The sequence below is a fragment of the Hippichthys cyanospilos genome, chromosome 3 (assembly GCF_059441005.1).
Source record: "Hippichthys cyanospilos isolate Australia breed blue-spotted pipefish chromosome 3, RoL_Hcya_1.0, whole genome shotgun sequence".
Lineage (NCBI taxonomy): Eukaryota > Metazoa > Chordata > Actinopteri > Syngnathiformes > Syngnathidae > Hippichthys > Hippichthys cyanospilos.
Genome location: NC_142371.1, coordinates 17,954,556 through 17,973,928, shown reverse-complemented (window position 1 = coordinate 17,973,928; position 19,373 = coordinate 17,954,556). Strand labels below are relative to the sequence as shown.

Sequence of the window (19,373 nt, the reverse complement as noted above, 5' to 3'; positions counted from 1 at the left end):
TATTGCTCAGTGTGAGCAGCGGGGTGTGAGTAGTGGTCAACGGCAGCAAGGGTATCATACTACTATAATCACATCATTGATTAATAGGGCTGTTTGATATGACTTTTTTCAAACTGATAAAAGTATGACTACTCTATTTTTGAGTAGTTACCAAGAACTGACACCACTAGTACTTTTGCTGCATCAAATTTCTCCCCCAAAAAAGACAAATCACCTTAAAGAGAGACCTATACATCCCAACATAACAATTTTCCTTAACACAGACAGAAATTTATTTGTGCTGAACACGAAGCAACTTATTTCAAAAACTGACTCCTTTGCAAAACACATCTTGGCTTTATGTTAAACTTTATAAGGATGTGCATTGTCCTTAGTGAAGCAGGCCATTTTTATTCTGCAGCTGCCACAAAATACGCCTAGAAATACAAACATAAGTGCGCAATAGTTGAGTTGGTTGCGGACATCTTGCTTGATATGTGGCTCAGAACAGAACCAAGCTTCTTCTGTCATTAAACAAAAATTCAATCAGTGTCATGTGACTCCCAATAAAGCATAAATGCGCAACTTGGCTAAACCGTGGTCAACCGCCATTAAAATACACAAACACAAAGAAATATATTAGACAAAATAAAAAAATAAATAGTGTATAATTACGCTATACATTAGAGGCATGTTTACCATTAAATAAGCAGAAAAAAAATTGACAGCAATCCAAGAAGTAATGTAGAGGTCAACCTCATGGAAATCAATAGAAGAGTGAGCCAAGGTCAGCTGAACGCGATGTAACGCTTAACATTTGCATGATTTATGTATGATTTACTTCCACCGCCTGGTGTTGATGCTTGCGGAGTTAAAGATGTGCGGCTGAGACGTCTGCGCAAGCCAGTAGTTTCATATGAGAGATGTACGCTCTAAAAAGCAATTCTGACCATTAGTCAGAATTGGGCACTCGCAATTACAGACTGGCGCAACACGTGGACTGCTTAAAAATCGCATACCGCATTGAAAGCCCGCTCAATTGAGAGCGAAGCCATGATTCAAACTGTCATCATTCAAGTAAGTGTCCCAAACAATAAACAACAGTTCGAGCCTCAGGCGACACAATCATTTCCAATGAGATCTCTCGTTGAGAGAAGGCAGAGGTTAAGGGTTAAAACTTGCGTTCTGATTGCAAATGCGAGAAACAGCAGGAGATCAGAGGGATCAGGGTAGGGCCAGATTAAACAGTTCAATAAATGCCGATACAAAAGGTCAGATTTGTTGTTGGGCAATGCCTTCTAGACGCATCCACATGGGATTAATCAATTATGCGACCGAAAGATACGTAACATTGACATGTGATGACATGAGATTAGATGTGACAGTGGAAACAATTTCTTAAGAACGATAGCGATTCAGCTGTTCAAGGGTTAAAAGGTTGTAACGGTAGAATACTTAATACGAACTTTACAGGAAGCGCTTGCTTTTAGTATTACCGTAATTCCCCAAATGCAACACGCGCTTTTTTCCCAAAAAATGAAGACCAGAAGTATTGGAAGCGTCCTAGCAACAGTAACTTCAAAATGACATTCTAAATATATATATATATTTTTAGACCGAGTTTTGCCGCACAGATGTGCATTTTTATATAGGATAGGCCATATCCGTACTTACAATAATAACTGTAATGGGACGAGCGGGAGGCCGGACGTCAGTTGGCTGTTAGCAGCAAGTGCCTGTTGCAGCTAAAAGCAGCTCCGGTTAGCTGAGGTAGTTACAGAATTATATTCAATAAAAGAAGCGAACAGGCTGAACCACTGTCCGAGTCCATCCTCAATCACACGGAGGAATATTACAAAAGCAGAGAGGATCACGTAAAAGTTTGAATGTTGTACAGTAATTTTAACTTTGTTATTTTTACATTTAAGGAGATATAAGGAGATATTCACTAACCCTAACGACCCAGGGAGCTCCCTGAATATTTTGATAGAATTTTACCACATCTATGTACATTACGTAAAGTTATTTAAAAAAAAGCACTACGCAAATCTGAAAAGTTCAATCAACATTGTTTATCGGCCTCCTTGTTTACTAATAATCAGCCTGAAGAAAAAACATGTTTGGCTCTCTAATTGCCATAAGAAAAACTGAAAGAGGAAAAGGACACTTTTGACATTGATGACACACAAACCACCACACACAGACACACATCACGTACAAAAAAACCATAAACACAATCAATATTTAGTAGCTTCCCAGAAAGCCACACTAACATAGAGTTCCTTGTAATAAAAGGTGCACAAGTTCGCGATGGGGATGTCCTGGTAGCCTCGTCTTGCTGCAGTGTGTGTAGGAATGTGGAGGGCCAAATGGGGAGGGGGGGGATAACCATGGGTGTAGAGGGAGTCATGAAGGGACATGGTGGTGGGGGGAAGGGAGCAGAAAGTGCTCCCACTACCCCAGAGAGGGAAAAAAAAATGAGAGAAATATGAATGTGGTGCAGCAAAAAAAAAAAAAAAAAGTAAAATCTACTGCTCCACCATCTGTAAGGACTTTCATAAAAGCAGAGTAACTTTAACGGCGTGGGGCAAAGTTTATTATTGGAACTCGCACACATAATAAACACGCAGTGCTGGCACAAATGCTCACACTTCCTCTTTTATTTCTGAAGGGTTTAGGATTTGTTTTGGAATCAGAGCGACTTACATACATGCAAAAAATGTCAGCCCCACTGCTTTCACTAGGTTAATAACAGCCCACACACCTGGAGCAACACATACAGACAACCTTTTTTGTAGAAAGTGAAATCATAAATGCTGTCCAAAAGCTGTAGTAGAACTAGACAAGAAGCAAGCCGTTGAAATCAACAGGTTTGTTTGTCACGCCGCATGATGAGTGATCAAAAATAAAGATATAAAGATAGAGACAAGGAATAACAGAAGATAGAGGCAAATACGTTGCCAAACAGATATTTGTTAAAGTATGATTAAATTAGAAAATGTGATTTAAGTGCAAAATAGTCAGACAATGATGTGTAACTGCTTTGAGATTAGTTTAAACTTAATCATAGCTTGTGCTTGACTCACTTATGCTTTAATGGCACAATTAAGTAGTAATTGTTGTAAAGTTGTCTCGTAAACCACGGTGCAAACCTGCCGATTGCACAAAATCCCATTTCACAATGTTGATAATTTTCGATTATATAAAATAACGAATTTATCGAATTTATTCGATTTATTGCCTAGCTCTAGTATGAGTGTCATTATAAAAACAATTGAAGGTTTGTATGAGTAACAATACAATACGTCGACTTCAATGAACAGACGATAAGAGTGGAAAAATAAAAACATTAGTGCGCTTACCGTTGTCTCCGGGAGTCTTCATTTTGTCCGTAAAACTTGGCGAAACTCCGCCGCGTGGAGTGCGACTTTCTCGGCCAACTCCTCGCTTCGCTTGGTGGTGGTGGCGGTAGTGGTGGGGGGGTCAACTTCGGCTTTCTCCGAGCCCGACCGAGAGGTCTCGCTCTCCGGTGAGCTTAAGCGGCTCTTGTCCCGTAGTGCTCGGCGGTGCTAATCAAACTAGTTCTCAAACAGTAACCCGAAAAAAAAGGCGGTCAAAGCGAGCCGAAAAGCGCTTTCACTCTTCCAGGAACTTGTTTGGCGAACTCCCCGGCGAGTGTTTACTCCGCCTCGGCCGCATCTTCCTCGGCGTTCGACATGTCTCCGAGCTTTGACGTGACTTCGCCGCAGTAGGACTCCGCTCCTGGACTTTTTTTTTTTTTTGGGCCACTCCACAGCGCGCGCGCCCGCCCGCTTCTACGGCACTCAAGCCACTCGCGGAACTCTTCTTCTTCTTCCTCCTACTCCTCCGTCCCGCCCCCTCCTTACTTCTTCTTCGTCTTCTTCTTCTTCTCCCCTCTCGCCTCGCTGTCCTCTGGGTGTCGTGTTTCGCCTCCCTCGCTTCCGCGCGAAGCCCGCCCACACTGGGAGTTCGGGAGGGACGGATGGGGTGAGGGCGGAGGGGTACGTAACCTGGCGGAGGGGTACGTAACGTGGCGAATCACGCCCCTCCTCCCTCCCGCTGCCCCCTCTTAACCATCTCCCGCTTCAAGGGGGCGTCAAGCACGCGCGCGCCGTTGCCATGGACACAGGCCCAAGCTCGGCGGGCTGGTGACGTCACATCCGACGTAGGGGCTCGCATTGACGTCAATCATGCCTCAGGTTTGTGACAGCTCAAGAAGACTGCAACGTATCAGGACGGTTAGACGGAGTGATTGCTTATGAATATTATTGCAGGCGCTTTAAAGTACATCAATTCAATATGTAAATACAGTACTTGATAAACAGAAAAATGAAGAAAGTGATTTGTTTATTCACTTGGTTGTTTTGGTGTGAGAAGAAGTGTAAATAATGTGTAAACAAAAATGATATTGATAACTGGCATTATTTTAATATAAACATTGATTCAATAAATTAAAATAAGTCAACTAAAATATTTTAAGACGCAAAATGATGTAATTAGTTATTTCGGTGAAAGAAAACGTGTAAAATATAAAATACACTTGTCAAAATTATTAAAGTCAATACGGCCGAACCATCAAAATGATCAAGTATTTTATTAAAACAATAAAACAACTATTAAGTATTACCACATTTTTTTACCTGCTTCATAAGTGATAATCGCCATTATTTTGACAAAAAAAAAATCAATTCAATAATTTGAAACGAATTCAAATAATTCAACTTCAAATATTTTAAGGAGCAAAGTTATTTTGGTGTGAGAACGTAAAAAATATAAAATACACCTATCAAAACTAATTAGAAAAAAAAACTAGAAAAAATGTACTGTAAATATACATGTAATAAAATGCATGTAACGGATTAAACTGACTGGTTCGAAACTGAAAAAAATTGAATTAGTAGATTCAAGAGCTAATTTTAAACTAACATTCCCTTAATCCATTTTAAAAGTGAAAAAGCTGTTTTATGATCACATTAAATACATTATAGACAAGTGGGCATTTGCGCCGTTGTGGGAGTGAACACAGGCGACTTGTTGCCAGACCCATGAAAGCAGCTCCCCTCTTTCCCTTAAAATGTATCAGAGTTTATCTGCAAAAACCATGTAAAGTTGGCCACTGTTTGCATCCACAAAAAAAAAAAAAACCAGAACAAAAGTACATTCATATTTCATATTGTGCCCGATGTTAAATGCTGGTGGGCGGGCGACCAGCGCGAGAGGTGAAGTGCAGCAGTTTTCCCTGCGGCCGCCGCTGACATCATGAGACCACGGTCATAAAATCAGGCCAGCACCCCCTAGCAACAGCCAGCGTCCCAGCCTTGTGATTTACAAACAGGATTTCTTCTTCCGTGCTCGTTGCCGCAGGAAACCGGCTCTGCGCCGCCTGATAAGAAACAGGACACAACATGAAAAAAAAAAGTGGTGTTGTCAATCGGTGTGGGGGTGTCGACAACATATATTCCAGGGGTGTTAATCTGCTTTAATTTTATTGGCCGGATCAATAAAATCAAGGTATGCATTTATACAACTATAAAACAACAACTTGAGATGTTTTATTCTTTTTCAATACTGGCCAAAACATCACTATTAATCATAAAACTTTAACATTACTATTAATCATAACGTTTTTCATTTATTTACTTCACAAAATAATCTCGCAGGCCGGATTGCACCCTTTTGGAAGCCAAAAATCGGCCCGCGGGCCATAGTTTTAACCCCCGAAAACTAGTTGTTTTAATGTTTTAAGTTTTTGTTTCTTTTCAAACAAAATTTTGCACCGGCTGGGAGGTACTACTTGGTTCAAAAAAAAAAATCATTGAGGTGACATAGTTGAAAAAAGTTTAAAAAATTTTAAAAAGGGCTTCTGACAGTTAAAAAATAGAGGGAATTGATTGTCATTTTAAATAAAATAGGTTTAAAATAAATATGTCTGAGCTGAAAGACTTCCGGTTTCCATTCTTCTAGCAAATTTAGCCTCAGACAAAATCGTGCGCTGCCATCTAGTGTTCAACCGACAAATTACATCCAAAAGAGATAAGAAACAGGCAGAAAAAAATGGAATTATACGTTGTGTCCTGATACTGTCCACATTGTGTAGTATCAAGATGAGAACTTGAAATGAAAGAATGAAAAAGAAGAAACGAGGAGGAGGAAAGTCATTTTGCAGCAATGGGACGATTAAGTGCGTGTGTGTCAATGACATTTTCAGCTATATTGACAGTGCAGAACATTCTAAGCGTTGATAAACAAGCTTCCTCCTCCTCCTCCCCCGCATCTTTTTTTTTTTACCTGCTCACATTTCTCTTCAACTCACCCGCACGGTAGATGCGGGTTGTCCCTTTGAGATAATTACATGCGGGATGACTCAAGCAGGACTACTTTTTTTTTTTTTTTGTAAGTGACATTGATGTCACAAAAAAAGCTATTCAAAACTGCTTAATTTGTGACATAGTGACTGTTTTTTAAGCAGGCCAAAGTAGCCCCGCCTCTTAAAGGCACACGCGCTTGTCTCGAGATCTTCAACAGCACTGCAGTGTAACATTTTATTTAAAAAATGGAAATGATCTATTCCACTAATTCAGAGGTGGCAAACATACGGCCGGGGAGATGATTTTGGAATGTAAAGTACAATTTTTTTTTCAATATATGATAAACTTGAAATGTTTTGATGATTAGCACTAATGTTAATGTTTTACGATTGATACGATTAATCGTATTGCAAAATGAATCCTATTAATTGCAATGCACAACTCATGCAGTGTTTGAACTTTACTTTCATCTCGATGCATATTTTACTCGCTATATTTTCAACACATTTTAGGCTTGCAATCAGTTTTTATTGTATTGGATTTTATCGCTAATCAATGGCAAAATTTGTCAAAATTAATACTATTAATCGCAATGCACAACGAATTTTTGAACTGTGTGTATGCAAACGTTCATCTTTGCCACAGGAAGTCACTAGGCTGCCAAGTTAAAGCATTAATATTTGCAGTGTGTGTGTGTGTGTGTGTGTGTGTGTGTGTGTGTGTGTGTATATATATATATATATATATATATATATATATATATATATATATATATATATATATATATATATATATATATATATATATATATAATATAGTATAAAAATAGTCTCTTAAAAGTGTTACATTACGAAACGGCAATGGCGTATTGTGATACGTATTGCGATATATTGACCTTAAAAAAAAAAAAAAATCTATGGCATATATATTACCAGAATACAGAATAAGAATTATAACAGAAGAAAATAATTTGAACGGAAAAAGAAACTCTATTTATTCTTTTTCAGAAGCCACACATTTTTAACTGGAAAAGAAATGGAGGCTCAGCCCCTCTCCGACTTCTCAGTACAGCAGTAATATTCCTTGTTCGTTACAGAGGATAAAGGATATATGCCTGTGTGGAATACAGTATGTGCTACTATAGATGCAAATTGTTTGCCCATGTGTCTTTTGTGTTTCCCTTTGTATGATAGCACGAGTGCTTTATATGTTTTTTTTTTTTTTATTGACGGTTTGGTATCCAAAGTTTTCCGAGTCATTTCCTTGACGCCTTCTTTAGCGCTCGTTTGTGCGCCAGCGGTGTCGAAAACTGAGATATTCACGGATGATCGCCACCCGCCTCCAGTGCGAGTATGTGACAAAGTCTTTTGGGCTGGCTTTCACCGGCTGCGTCTTTCTGCGGCCGGCGTCTGCCTGTCATCCCGATTAGCGCCGGCCGGCCGGCGCGTGAAAAGAGCGGGACGGGATGACACAGGCGGGACAAGGCCGCGCCTTGTGATACAATCTGCCTGCCAAGCGCGTCATCCACTTCGCGAGGCAAGTCGGAGACATTTAATGCCCCGCCCCCCCCCCAAAAAAAGAAATTCAGGGGCTATCATCTGCGCAACCACGAAAAAAAGTGTTGTTTTTTTTAAATGTTCCTCCTGATGTTCTTTTGTTGACACACTTTGTGTCCAAATGATTACTGTTTGTGTCTTTTGTCTTTTGGCTTTTGACTTGAATTGACAATTCCAAACCTGTCCAGGCATCCTGTCACACACACAAATTTGGTTCCGGCCCGAATCTCGCATCCTCCCCAATTTGAGGATGTCCGAGCCGAAGCCAGAAGAGCACGGAAGGTCAGGAAGCATCTTTACGACACAGATGGCTCGGAGCGGGGGCAATTAGCGTGGACGCTGGGTGTGGTGGACTCCGTTACATAGCCGCACCACAGGGGGCACACACACACACACACACAACATCACAATGCGTGTATCAGCGGAGAGCGAGCAGGAAATAGCAGAAGTGTAAAGTGCACTGATGCTGACTACTTCTTCTGCACCATTAACTCATTCAATCACAAGGACATATTTATGTTTTATTTTATACAGTCAAAATGTTTTTTTCTCAGCTACTTACTGTATTTATAGAGTTTTTCCTTTTTTATTACTAGAGCTGCAGTCATTAAATCTTTTGGTATTTGTATATCCTACAAAAAAATAACCCACATTTAAAGACCCTTTTACTGTTTTAATAATATTTTAATACTATTATTCTCAAACAAACAACAGATTGTTGCTGGCTAAAGTAAGCCTGGCTTGTTAAAAAGTGATCAGTAGGAACAGCAACTTTGTCGGTCTTTTTAACCGCCTCCGAAGTGTCATCCGACGGCTCTCGCCAGCCTATATGGAGCAGTTGAGTGCTGCTAATTGCCAACGCTGGTAGCCTCTTATGCTGCTAATTGCTGCTAGCGCTGCTAGCTCCTAACTTCGGGGCCGCCATTAATCACTGGCAACAGACAGGGCATAATAAAATGTCAGTATAACCCTTGAACTAATGCTTACCTAATATAAGCCAACTGAGCACTGTAGTGATAACTGTAACCATTGGATGGCAGTGTTTCCACACTAAGAGCACAGCTATTACCATCACGCAACTCAAAGTAAGGAATGGAAATTAATCTTTTATATGATAGCACCCATATTTACATAGACATAGCACACAATTTTTTGTTGGCCTTGAAAGATGAGTGAAAATGCTAAATATACTGGCCCTCCAAAGGTTTCCTTTTCCGATAACGCTTGGCACTAAAAGAGTTGAGATGAGTCAAGTCAGTCAAAATGCTGCAAAGTTCTTTTGCGATCTACTTCAATATAAAAGCGAACCCAAGCATTGATATCCTTATGTTGTCGGTTTATTTTGAAGTTGGCGGTGTGTTAGCTGCGGTTAGCTTGACAACTTCCTGGCAGCTAAACCAAGAGGTACCTGAGGCAGATGAAAAACGTCTTGAGAGTTATTTTTTCAAAATCAAGCAGCCCTGATCTTTGTTGAAAAGTTCTGAGGAAGTCAAAAGTCGAGCGCTAAATCTTAGGGCCCATTTTATGTTGTTATCTTTTTTTGTGAGTAGCATACTGGACAAGTAAAGATGTTTAGGAGAGAAAAGAAAGCATTGAGGGAGAGAGAGTGGGTAGCAGCTGAGGGGACAACAAGTGTGGCAGGGTGGCGGTTAGTACCTCCCCCACTCTCACCCTTCAGCCCTGGCGAAACCACCGACCGAGGGGGGGGGCAAAGCCGCGTATAAGAAGGAGCAGGAGAGAGTCAATGGCGGCTTTGTCATCAGAGAACTTGTTTATTTTCAAGCTCGCTCACGTCCAACCGCCAGAAGACAGACAAGGCCTCATGTCATCCTCGCCCTCCCTTCCTTTCTCCTTCACACTCCTCCCCGCATTCAAGAGATTCAAAAGGAATGGCACAAATCTCCAAGGATGAACAAATATATGATCTACAACAGAAAGACTAGATGAATACTACCTCGGCTTGCTATTTTAATACGTTATTATGGATACTTTTTACCGCACTTTCGAAATAACACAATTAAACTCGCAAACCTCTTTCACAGTATATATGGATTATCAAAGATTTCCATTATAATTTCTGCAAACCTCTTTCACAGTATATATGGATTATCAAAGATTTCCATTATAATTTCTGCAGGTGTTAAAAGCAGCATTGAGGAGGACTTGAGATTCAATCAAAGAAGGGGAACCGGAGGGTCTGCTCAACTACTGGGGGATCACACTCCTTCAAATCCCCTATTCAGGGAAGCTGGAGAGGAGGGTCCGTCAGGAAGTGGAACCTCGGCTTCAGGAGGAGCGGGGTGATTTTCGTCCCGGCAGTGGAACAGTGGACCAGCTGTAGACCCTTGCCAGGATCCTCGTAGGTGCATGGGAGTTCGCCCAACCAGTCTGCATGTGCTTTGTGGACTTGGAGCAGGCGTTCGACCGTGTCCCTCAGGGAGCTCTTAGGGGGGTATTGCGTACCGAACGCCCTAATACGTGATGTTCGGTCCCTGTACGAATCGGTGCAGCGTCTGCTGTAATGAGGACTCTGTACCCGTCTGTCGTGGTGAAGAGAGAGCTGAGCCGAAGGGCGAAGCTTTCTGTTTATCGGTCGATCTACGTTCCTGCCCTCACCGGTCTGTCGTGGTGAAGATATAAAGGTCAAGCTACATTGCTACCCTAACGTAGGGTCAGGAGCCGTGGGTCGTGGAGGTGTTTTGGATAGAAGAGCGGAGCAGAGTATGGGACTGTTTGAATATGACTGTTTGTATATGAGTGAATATCATATGTTTTTTGGCTGATATGGGACCGATATCAGGGCTACTTGCAAAGATCAGTTTTAGTTTACAGAGTAAACAGATAAATCTCTTTGGCGTAGGCAATTCTTGTCAGCGTGCGGCCTTTCCGTTTGGATTTCTGCGTCCAACCGTCTATCTGCGACCCGGAGGCCTGTGCACAGTCATCCTCTGTCCCCGTGGTCCCTGTTGCCCTCCCTCCTTCCCGAAGCCGCCTCCCGCTTTTCCCAAGCTGGTATTCACACATGAGTAATGGGATTACCACAGAGAGAGCCGTGTGGCGGTGGCGGAGGTGGAGGGGGTGATGCTGGCTGGCGGCAGGAGGAGGTCCACCTGGTTGAGGGCAGGCGTCGGCGGGGAAAGTGTGGTAAACATTGCGGCTTCTTACGCACCAAGTGTAAATTAGCGGTGGGTGATTTGCTCCGATTTAAAACCCATCGTGTCTGACAGACAAACCGCGTTTCTGTCCCATCACCATGGAGATAAGGGAGCTATTCAAGAAAACACAGGCGCAAAAAAATGATCACATTTTAAAAACTCTAAGCTTTATTATAAACCAGAAACCTCAGAAACTATATAACCCTAAATTTATGACCCTAGCCACCTACCCCTAACCCTTCCCAGCACCCTAATACCCTAAATATAAGGATGAACCCCCTGGGGCAGGGGTGGCCAAGTCCGGGCCTCGAGATTTCAATGTTTCCCTCAACCAACATACCCCATTTTCCATAATAAATTCATAAGTAAGACTGCATTATAAAGTGCATAGAATAGAAGCTACAAAGGTGGCTGGGGTTGCGTTATGCATCCACTACATGGACCTGCGCTAAAGGGAATGTCAACAAAGCAATCCGAAAAGTCAGTTGAAATTTTCAATCAAAAATTAATTATGAAGATGATTTGAGGAAAGTACTATCTGAAGAATGGGGAAAAAAAATACCTTTTGATTACATTAAAAGACTGTTTAGCTCAATGACAAGATGAATCAAGTTCAAAAGAATATAATTATGATTCAATTAAATATTTAGCTTTTTTTTAATCAAATTGCAACCAAGAACCTTAAAATATATTGTTTTGTTGATTTAAAATCAATTTCTTCCTTTAATTTATAAAAAAAAAAATATATATAAAATCAGGATCAAGATATTTTTCTTTTCCAATCAAGGGATAATTAGATAAAACATGCAGCAACTTTTTGCTAAATTGTGTTACAATAACTTTATTTTGTTAAGTTGGAAATGGTTGCGTATTTTTATTGGTAACACAACTTTCCAGCAGATGAGCCAGAAACAAAACAGACGATGTAACATGATCTACTCGAGTTGTCAAAATACGCCCGGAGATACCGCTACATATTTACAATAGTTCCAAAGTTTAATAAATCAGACACGGATGACACAGCATTCTGTTTGAAGTCCTTTTGTTTTTCATCCCAAAATGTGTTACCATGTAAGGGAGTACTTGGATGAAAAATCATTTTAAAGGTGGTACAATATTGAAACCACATTAAATGTAGTTCCAAAGTTGAACATATCTGACGCGGCTGGCACGGCGCACTCTAAAAACTGTTGGGTTCAGAATAACCCAATTGAGGGCCAAAAAAAAGGACCGACACAATATTTGGGTCAATTTGACACAATTTTCTGGATCGTTTTGTACAAAACAGAAAGTTGGGTCAAGTTTTCTACAAGCCCATGTCGTAGGATGTGGACCCAAAATGCAGGGGAGCAGGGAGGTGCTCAAAATGATTTAATATCACTCAGAAGCTCGCGTAAAATAACATAATTAAAAACTTAAAAGACTAAACTCGTGGTGGCTACGGCAGAGGGACAGCGAAAGGGAGGCAGAAAGACATATTGACAGTAGACATAGCCCTACAATCAACTGAAAGCAAACCGTGAACTAAATACACTCAACACTGTCTGTCTTTTTTGACCCATAAAAACAGAAAATTGTTTTAAATTGAGCCAAATATTGAGTCTGTCTTTTTTTGTTTTGTTTTTTTACCCATAATTGGGTTATTTTTCTCCCTACTGTCTCTAGAGCGCACTCGGTTTTAAGTCTTTACTTCATTTTGTCGTGGTTAGGGGGTCAGAAAACGATTTCGCTGGGAGTGCATCTTCGAAAAAAGGTTGAGAACGGCTGTACTAGAGGGCAGACGGTGCGGAGAGTTTGGTAAACTTTGCGGCTTCTCAGATGGCAAGTGCAAATTAACAGCGGTCGCTTTTGTCGGATTCAGGGCCACTCAAAGAAAACCCATCGTGACTTACTATTTCCAGACAGACAGAAAAACCGCACTCTTTCTGTCGGATCACCATGACGATGAGGGAGCTATTCAAGAACGCGCGCGGACTAAAAAAGCCGCTTTGAACGGCGGCTAAAGTACGCGGTGGGTAATGTGAGAGCGGCTGGACGCGTTATATTAAACGTCTTGGCCCGCTGACAAGGGCGGGTGGGGGAAACAGGGAGGGTATTAGTTCTTAAAACCCCCGGGGGACGTGACATTGATGGACGGGGCCATGGCGGAGAGGCTGGGTCGGGGGAAACGTGTCGGGGAAGGTGAACGAGGAAGTGTCGGCATGGAAAAGGGGGAGAGCGGAATGCCTGGCCGGGTGACAGTTGCTATATTGAGCTCAGCGTGAGTGTTGACACTATCTGCCGCATCGCACCCAGGAACAAAGTCTCCCTCGCCTGCTGGCGCACGGCACAGCTTCCTCTTCCACTCGTTTCCACGTCGTCATGCCGATACATCCCGCCAATCATACCGGGAACCGAACACAAATAGGCGCAGCTGATAGTCCCATTCTGGCCTTCAGGATAATTGCTACCAAAAAGAACCGTGTAGTGTCATGTGTAACATAAGGTAGCGTTGTAGTCAAGACCACACCTACCGAGACATTAGCGAGACTAGACGGTACCTACCAAGACCAGGACTTTCCGGAGGATGAGACAGAAACAAAACGGAGAGTTTTGGAAGGTCGAGACGTTTGGAAGTCCACAATGTGACAAGTTCAAGAACTTTTGAAGGATGAGATTGAGACAAGACCAAGACTTTTGGAGGTTTAGACCAAGACAAGACCAAAACATTTGAAAGTCCAGACAGTGACAAGCCCAAGACTCTTGGGAGCCCACACCGTGACAAGTCCAAGATCTTTTGAAGGTTGGGACTGAGACAAAACCAAGACTTTTGAAAGACCAGACTGTGACAAGACCAAGACATTTGGAAGCACACACCCTGACAAGTCCAAGATCTTTTGAAGGATGAGATTGAGACAAGACCAAGACTTTTGGAGGTTTAGACCAAGACAAGACCAAAACCTTTGAAAGTCCAGACTGTGACAAGCCCAAGACTCTTGGAAGCCCACACCGTGACAAGTCCAAGATCTTTTGAAGGTTGTGACTGGGACAAAACCAAGACTTTTGAAAGACCAGACTGTGACAAGACCAAGACTTTTGGCGGTTTAGACAAGACTAAGACAAGACCAACACTTTAGAAAGGTCAGACTGTGACAAGACCCGGACTCTTTGAAATCCAGACTTTGACAGGTTTTTGTAGGGTGAAACAACAAGAACTTTTTGAAGTCCGGAGTGCGACAGGACCAAGGAGGTTGAGGACAAGACAAGACCAGGACATTTTGGAGGTTGAGCCTGAAACAAGCCCAAGACCTTTGGAAGGTTGAGACTGAGACAAGACCAAGGCTTTTGAAAGTCCAGACCGTGATAAGACCAGGACTTCTGGAGGTTTAGACCAAGACAAGACTGCAGCATAGCATGTATTTTCTTGCCCATGTGTGTCACAGCCAATCCGAGCTCAGACCCCCATTTATAGCCGGCCGATGTATGTCGCAAGATATCCCCATCCTATCGAGTAACAGCGTCTCCCGTCCAAAAAATGACCGAGTTCCACACGAGCCATCCAGAAGCTGCGATGGCGTGTATGAGAATGTGAACAGCCGTGGAGTGTGTGACACATGTCCTTGCGGCCACATAACACCGGCGTGAAACATGAAGTCACACGCATGACGGGGACACAGCAGATGTGCACTTGTCGAAGTGCAAGTGTGCAGCCAAGTGGTCCGCAACACTTCATGGGACGACTCCCTAACACCTTAAACCAAAGCAAATTTGGTGGCCCACATGGGATGCGTAGGTTTTTTTACAGCATTTATTACAGCTTAGTCCAACACCGAAAAAAATCCCCAAGTGCATCAAAGTGCCTGAAAAAAAAGATGAAATTTCTTATTTTACTGCAATTACACTTCACACACCCCTTGGAATCGCCTTGCATCCTCCCAGGGGGGGGAAGCAAAGATCTAACCCAAGACTAATCACATTTCAGAATTTCCTGGTCCATTTCCTCCTGAAATGTCCTGATAATCCAACTGTGTCCTTTGCCTGCGAGCTCTTTTTGCCGTCCTCATAGACAGCCGGACTGTAGGTGTCTCAGCTGTGTGTCACGCTTCGCATGCCAGCGTAGCGGAGGCCGCGGCGGGCGGACACAGAGCATGTGTTACACCGCCGCGTCTGATGTGCGCTACCCTCGCGCGCAGGCACGGGCGCGGGCGCAGGCACAGGCGCTGTGGGTGGCATAGTTATGTGTCATAATCACCATCATCCCTGGCTTCGTTCCAGCACCTTCGCCGTCACCCCGCCGGGGTGGAGGAGCCGGTCCGCGGTGTAGGAATTATGCTAGCCGAAAGGCCGGCTAGTCACAAGCCAAATATCATAAGAAAACCATGACAATTTAAAAAATATATATATCTTTAAATAATAAATATGTGAGTCTGTATAAAACTTAACAAAGTGACGGCATTGGTTTTACAGCGGGGTCACTTTCATGTTCCAATTTATTTGCTCTTAAATGGAAAAGAAAAAAGGCCTCCTTGCTCCATGTAAAGGTGCAAATTGATGGGAATAAGGCTTCACTGTGTCAGTGGTAGCACACGTCAGTGTGCCAGCTGTCGCTTTAACCAGGATGGCTGCCAGTGTGTGTGTGTGTGTGTGTGTGTGTGTGTGTGTGTGTGAGAGAGCGCTACATTGGTGCCAATGAGAGACAGTGATGAAGTGCCACTAGACAGATCTGGTTTCCCTCCCCCTGAACACAAGTGTGTGTTTCAAAGTTGTGTTTGTGCGTTTGCCACTGACTCACCCTTTGACACTGTACCTTCCTCACAAAGTGGCACACAGAAGACGTGTTGGTGGATTTGAATCGAGTCGTAAGCCGTGTCTTCAATAGGTGAGACCACCGGGGATGTTCAAATGCAGCGCTGCCTTAAGAATTAAAAAAAAAAAAAAAAAAAAAGGAAGTCATATTACCATATACTTCAGATTATAAAAGTGGAGCAGCATAACATTGATTGACTCAGATTGTTAGAATACTGCACCAGCACAACAGTAACACGGAGAGCGCCCCATAGCGGTGAGTAAAATAGCAATATAAACGCAAAATGAATACTTTGATAGCGTCTTCTTCTCTTTCCCTTTGTTTACTGAGAGATTGCCCCCTGGTGGCTAGTTAAAAAAACACAGACAAACCAAAGAAGAGCACAGACAACGGGATTCAGAACAAAAGTGGCATTTAGAGTCCAAAATTCACATTCATTCATTGCAAGCCATTTTTTAATCTTTTGAATTTTTCAAAAGGCGCAAGGTATTGTGTTTAAAGTCTCATTTTCAAAATGAGGCACGGATGCCATCTACTGGTGATAGTGCATCGGTTGAAAAATGTCATTGACAGGTATACTCATCAATGAGAGTTAAATGGAAAAAAAGTACATGTTTACCTCTTCATGCAAAAGTACAATTATTTTCACCCAACATACGTAGCATCATTTGTTGCTAGGCAGAATTGCGAATCGTGCACAAACACAATTTCCCATTACGCTGTAACTATGTTATGAAGTCAAACATTTGATTCGGGTTTGATTTTGGAAATGAGTGAAGCAGATCTGCTCGGGTCGCCGTGGTGATAAGATCACATGACGGCGGCCATGCTCGGTGCGTGACTCAACCTGGAGGTGGCTGTATGTGTGCTGTCACACAAGAACACACGCGCAGGCTCCAGCATCATCCTACCTAATCATCCACCGACTGTGACACGCGTGGAGAGAAGGTGGAGGTGGTGGAGGTGGAAGAAGAGGAGGAAAGATGTTTAACAAGTGACGGATAACTAGGGAAAAGATAAATAACGTTAACAAAAGAAAAAAAGCAATATAAATCAACTTTCGACAACTGCGAATTATGTTTTGCAGCGTTTTTACGGGTTACAGCTTAGTCTAAAATAGAAAAAAATAACTGCATCAAAGTGAATGAATATATATATATTATATATATATATATATATATATATATATATATATATATATATATATATATATATATATATATATATATATATATATATATATATATATATATATATTAGCGTTTATTTTTGTCATATCAACTATAATTGCAATAAAATAAGAACTTTCAACTTTTTTTTAAAAATTCAGGCACTTTGATGCAGTTATTTTTTTCTATTTTTTACTGGGGGTGAGGTGATGCATATATATATATATATATATATATATATATATATATATATATATATATATATATATATATATATATATAGTAACTGAATGTGACATTTTAACACATGTATGCAGAATTTATGTTCCACAATCTTTTTTTTTAAACATAGAGTGACTTTAGGTTGAGTATAAAGTCGTAACATCCAGATCTTTAATTTGCACAAAATGATAACTCATAAAGAACAAGATTTGCTTTGTTTTGAATGACAGAAACCGCAGAATCAACAGATTTTATGAGATATATCATAGGATACAAGGTTAATTTATGTGAATTTATGTGTATTAAATAATGACATCAGTGTTACATGTATACAGCTGCTTATGCAAAACTAAATTTAAAAAGTAGTATATTTGCTATGATTAATATTTAGCGAAAAGCGTCACGCAATAACACCAAAACATACGCATTTTGCCATTTGAGATGCAGGTTAATTTTGGAAATACAATACGCACAATCGTTGTGAGGCTGTCTATAAATGCAGACACTATACAGTGCGCAAGCTTTGCTGGCGGCCACTTCCTGCGGCCTACGCAGAAAAGCAACATCTGTGCGCACTTGCAACCCTGCCGCAGGCTTCAGCGCCGCCACAACGTTGCGGTTTTCTTTGACAATCTGGTACTCGCGTTTCCGTTTTCTTCTCTGCTGAACCATGATCAAATTATAACAACAGTGTACACACATTTGGGCCTACTGACATGGATTTCTTTTGAGGCCTGTACTTATATATATATATATATATATATATATATATATATATATATATATATATATATATATATATATATATATATATATATATATATATATATATATATATATATATATATATATATATATATATATATATATATATAGTCAAGTTTCTCTTTGATGTCGGTACAGTGGAGGGAGTAAAGTGAGAGTCATGTCAGTGTGACGGCGCTGGCGTAGGGAACAGCTGAGCGGTGTAACATTTCAAGAATGCCGCGAGCACACAAGGAGCAACTGTTCGGCTCGGTGACTTTTCTACACCCACTTTATTACGCTTTAATGAAACTCTGACGGCCCCTCGTCTTCTCTTGAGCGTGTCAGTTTTGCAAAATGCCAAGTTGACGTCCGCGTGGTGCGCTAGCTAGCGCGCTTTTGCGTTAGCTGCTGAGTTGTCCTCCTAGAGACAGAAATGTCCCACTAGTGTACAGAAATGTTCTTCAGTAGTTGCATATAGTCCATACTTGTAGTTATAGCACAGGTGCTTCCGGTGGGTGCTGACATGATCCCCCTTAAATCTTCAACCTTGAAGGGGTGTCAGTCCAGAATGAAACATGTCACTTGAGCGTGCTGCATTCCTTCATTAACTTGAACCGCAGCCTAAAGCTCAGCTTGAAAGGTACTAAGCAAAATGTCTTCTCGTGAAAAATCTTTGAAAGTGAATGATTTCACTGTGAAGACATTCATTGCGAAAACAGCCAATGTTTTTAAGTTATTATGAAGGGACGCAAAAGCTTTTTTTCCGCAGCGATACTGGCACCTTGTGGCTTTTTATGGGTATTGCTAGAACTATACAGAGAATATAACCATTGCTGCTTAATAAATTAATACTAAACTCATTTAGCCATTATGAGCAGTAAAAAGTCCATTTTACCGTATTTTGTTGAGCCTCGTGCGCGTGTGACGTCGTTTAAAAACGACGGCACGTAGAAATGACGTCACACGCCAACAGCCAAGTATGATGATTCATGGGACAGTTGGTCGAGGCTGACATGTTTTGAAAACGTGACAAGAAGGTTAGACAAAGACGGATACGCAATATGGGAAAAATATTCAACATGGCTCAATCTTTGTTAATGTTAAATGGTTTACATTGCAATGTGGATTACACTTTATGAAATAAAACCCGGAGATGAATCTTGATTTCTTTGTAAATTGAGCAAATGTAGAAATTCGACTGGAGGATCAACCCCATTCCACGGTAAATTAATTTTAGAGGTCTCACCGAAACTTATTCACATATATACTGTGCACTATTTGCAGATTTGCTAGATGGCCAGAAGATGTCGCCCTATACCAACATTTAAACAGGCGTTTAAACGAGCACGTCCAATAAGAAAACATGTGAAATCTATCGGAAATAACACTTTTTTGCCACTTAACTTATTTATCTAGAACTTGACTGATTT

General features: G+C 41.4%; 1 protein-coding gene and 1 long non-coding RNA gene across 4 annotated transcripts in view; both read right to left on the bottom strand.

The window, feature by feature from the left end:
• The window catches only part of erfl3 (Ets2 repressor factor like 3), a 48,692-nt gene extending 44,638 nt beyond the window's left edge, over positions 1-4,054 (bottom strand). The window contains exon 1 of the mRNA XM_088409772.1: positions 3,342-4,054. Coding sequence (XP_088265898.1) covers positions 3,342-3,363 — 22 coding nt within the window. The 5' untranslated portion in view covers positions 3,364-4,054. The remainder of the gene's footprint in view (positions 1-3,341) is intronic.
• Positions 4,055-4,528: 474 nt separating this feature from the next.
• On the bottom strand, positions 4,529-18,880 carry LOC148426036 (uncharacterized). Of its 3 annotated transcripts, XR_015865143.1 has the most exons (5): positions 18,839-18,873; positions 16,717-16,810; positions 16,097-16,152; positions 15,791-15,912; positions 4,529-5,383 (listed from the first exon to the last, which is right to left on the bottom strand). It is a non-coding gene; the product is annotated as an uncharacterized LOC148426036 (long non-coding RNA). The 3 variants fall into 3 exon arrangements; XR_015865144.1 differs by lacking the exon at positions 16,097-16,152 and having other exon boundaries at positions 18,839-18,880; XR_015865145.1 differs by lacking the exons at positions 16,097-16,152; positions 16,717-16,810 and having other exon boundaries at positions 18,839-18,865.
• Between the last annotated feature and the right edge of the window lie 493 nt (positions 18,881-19,373).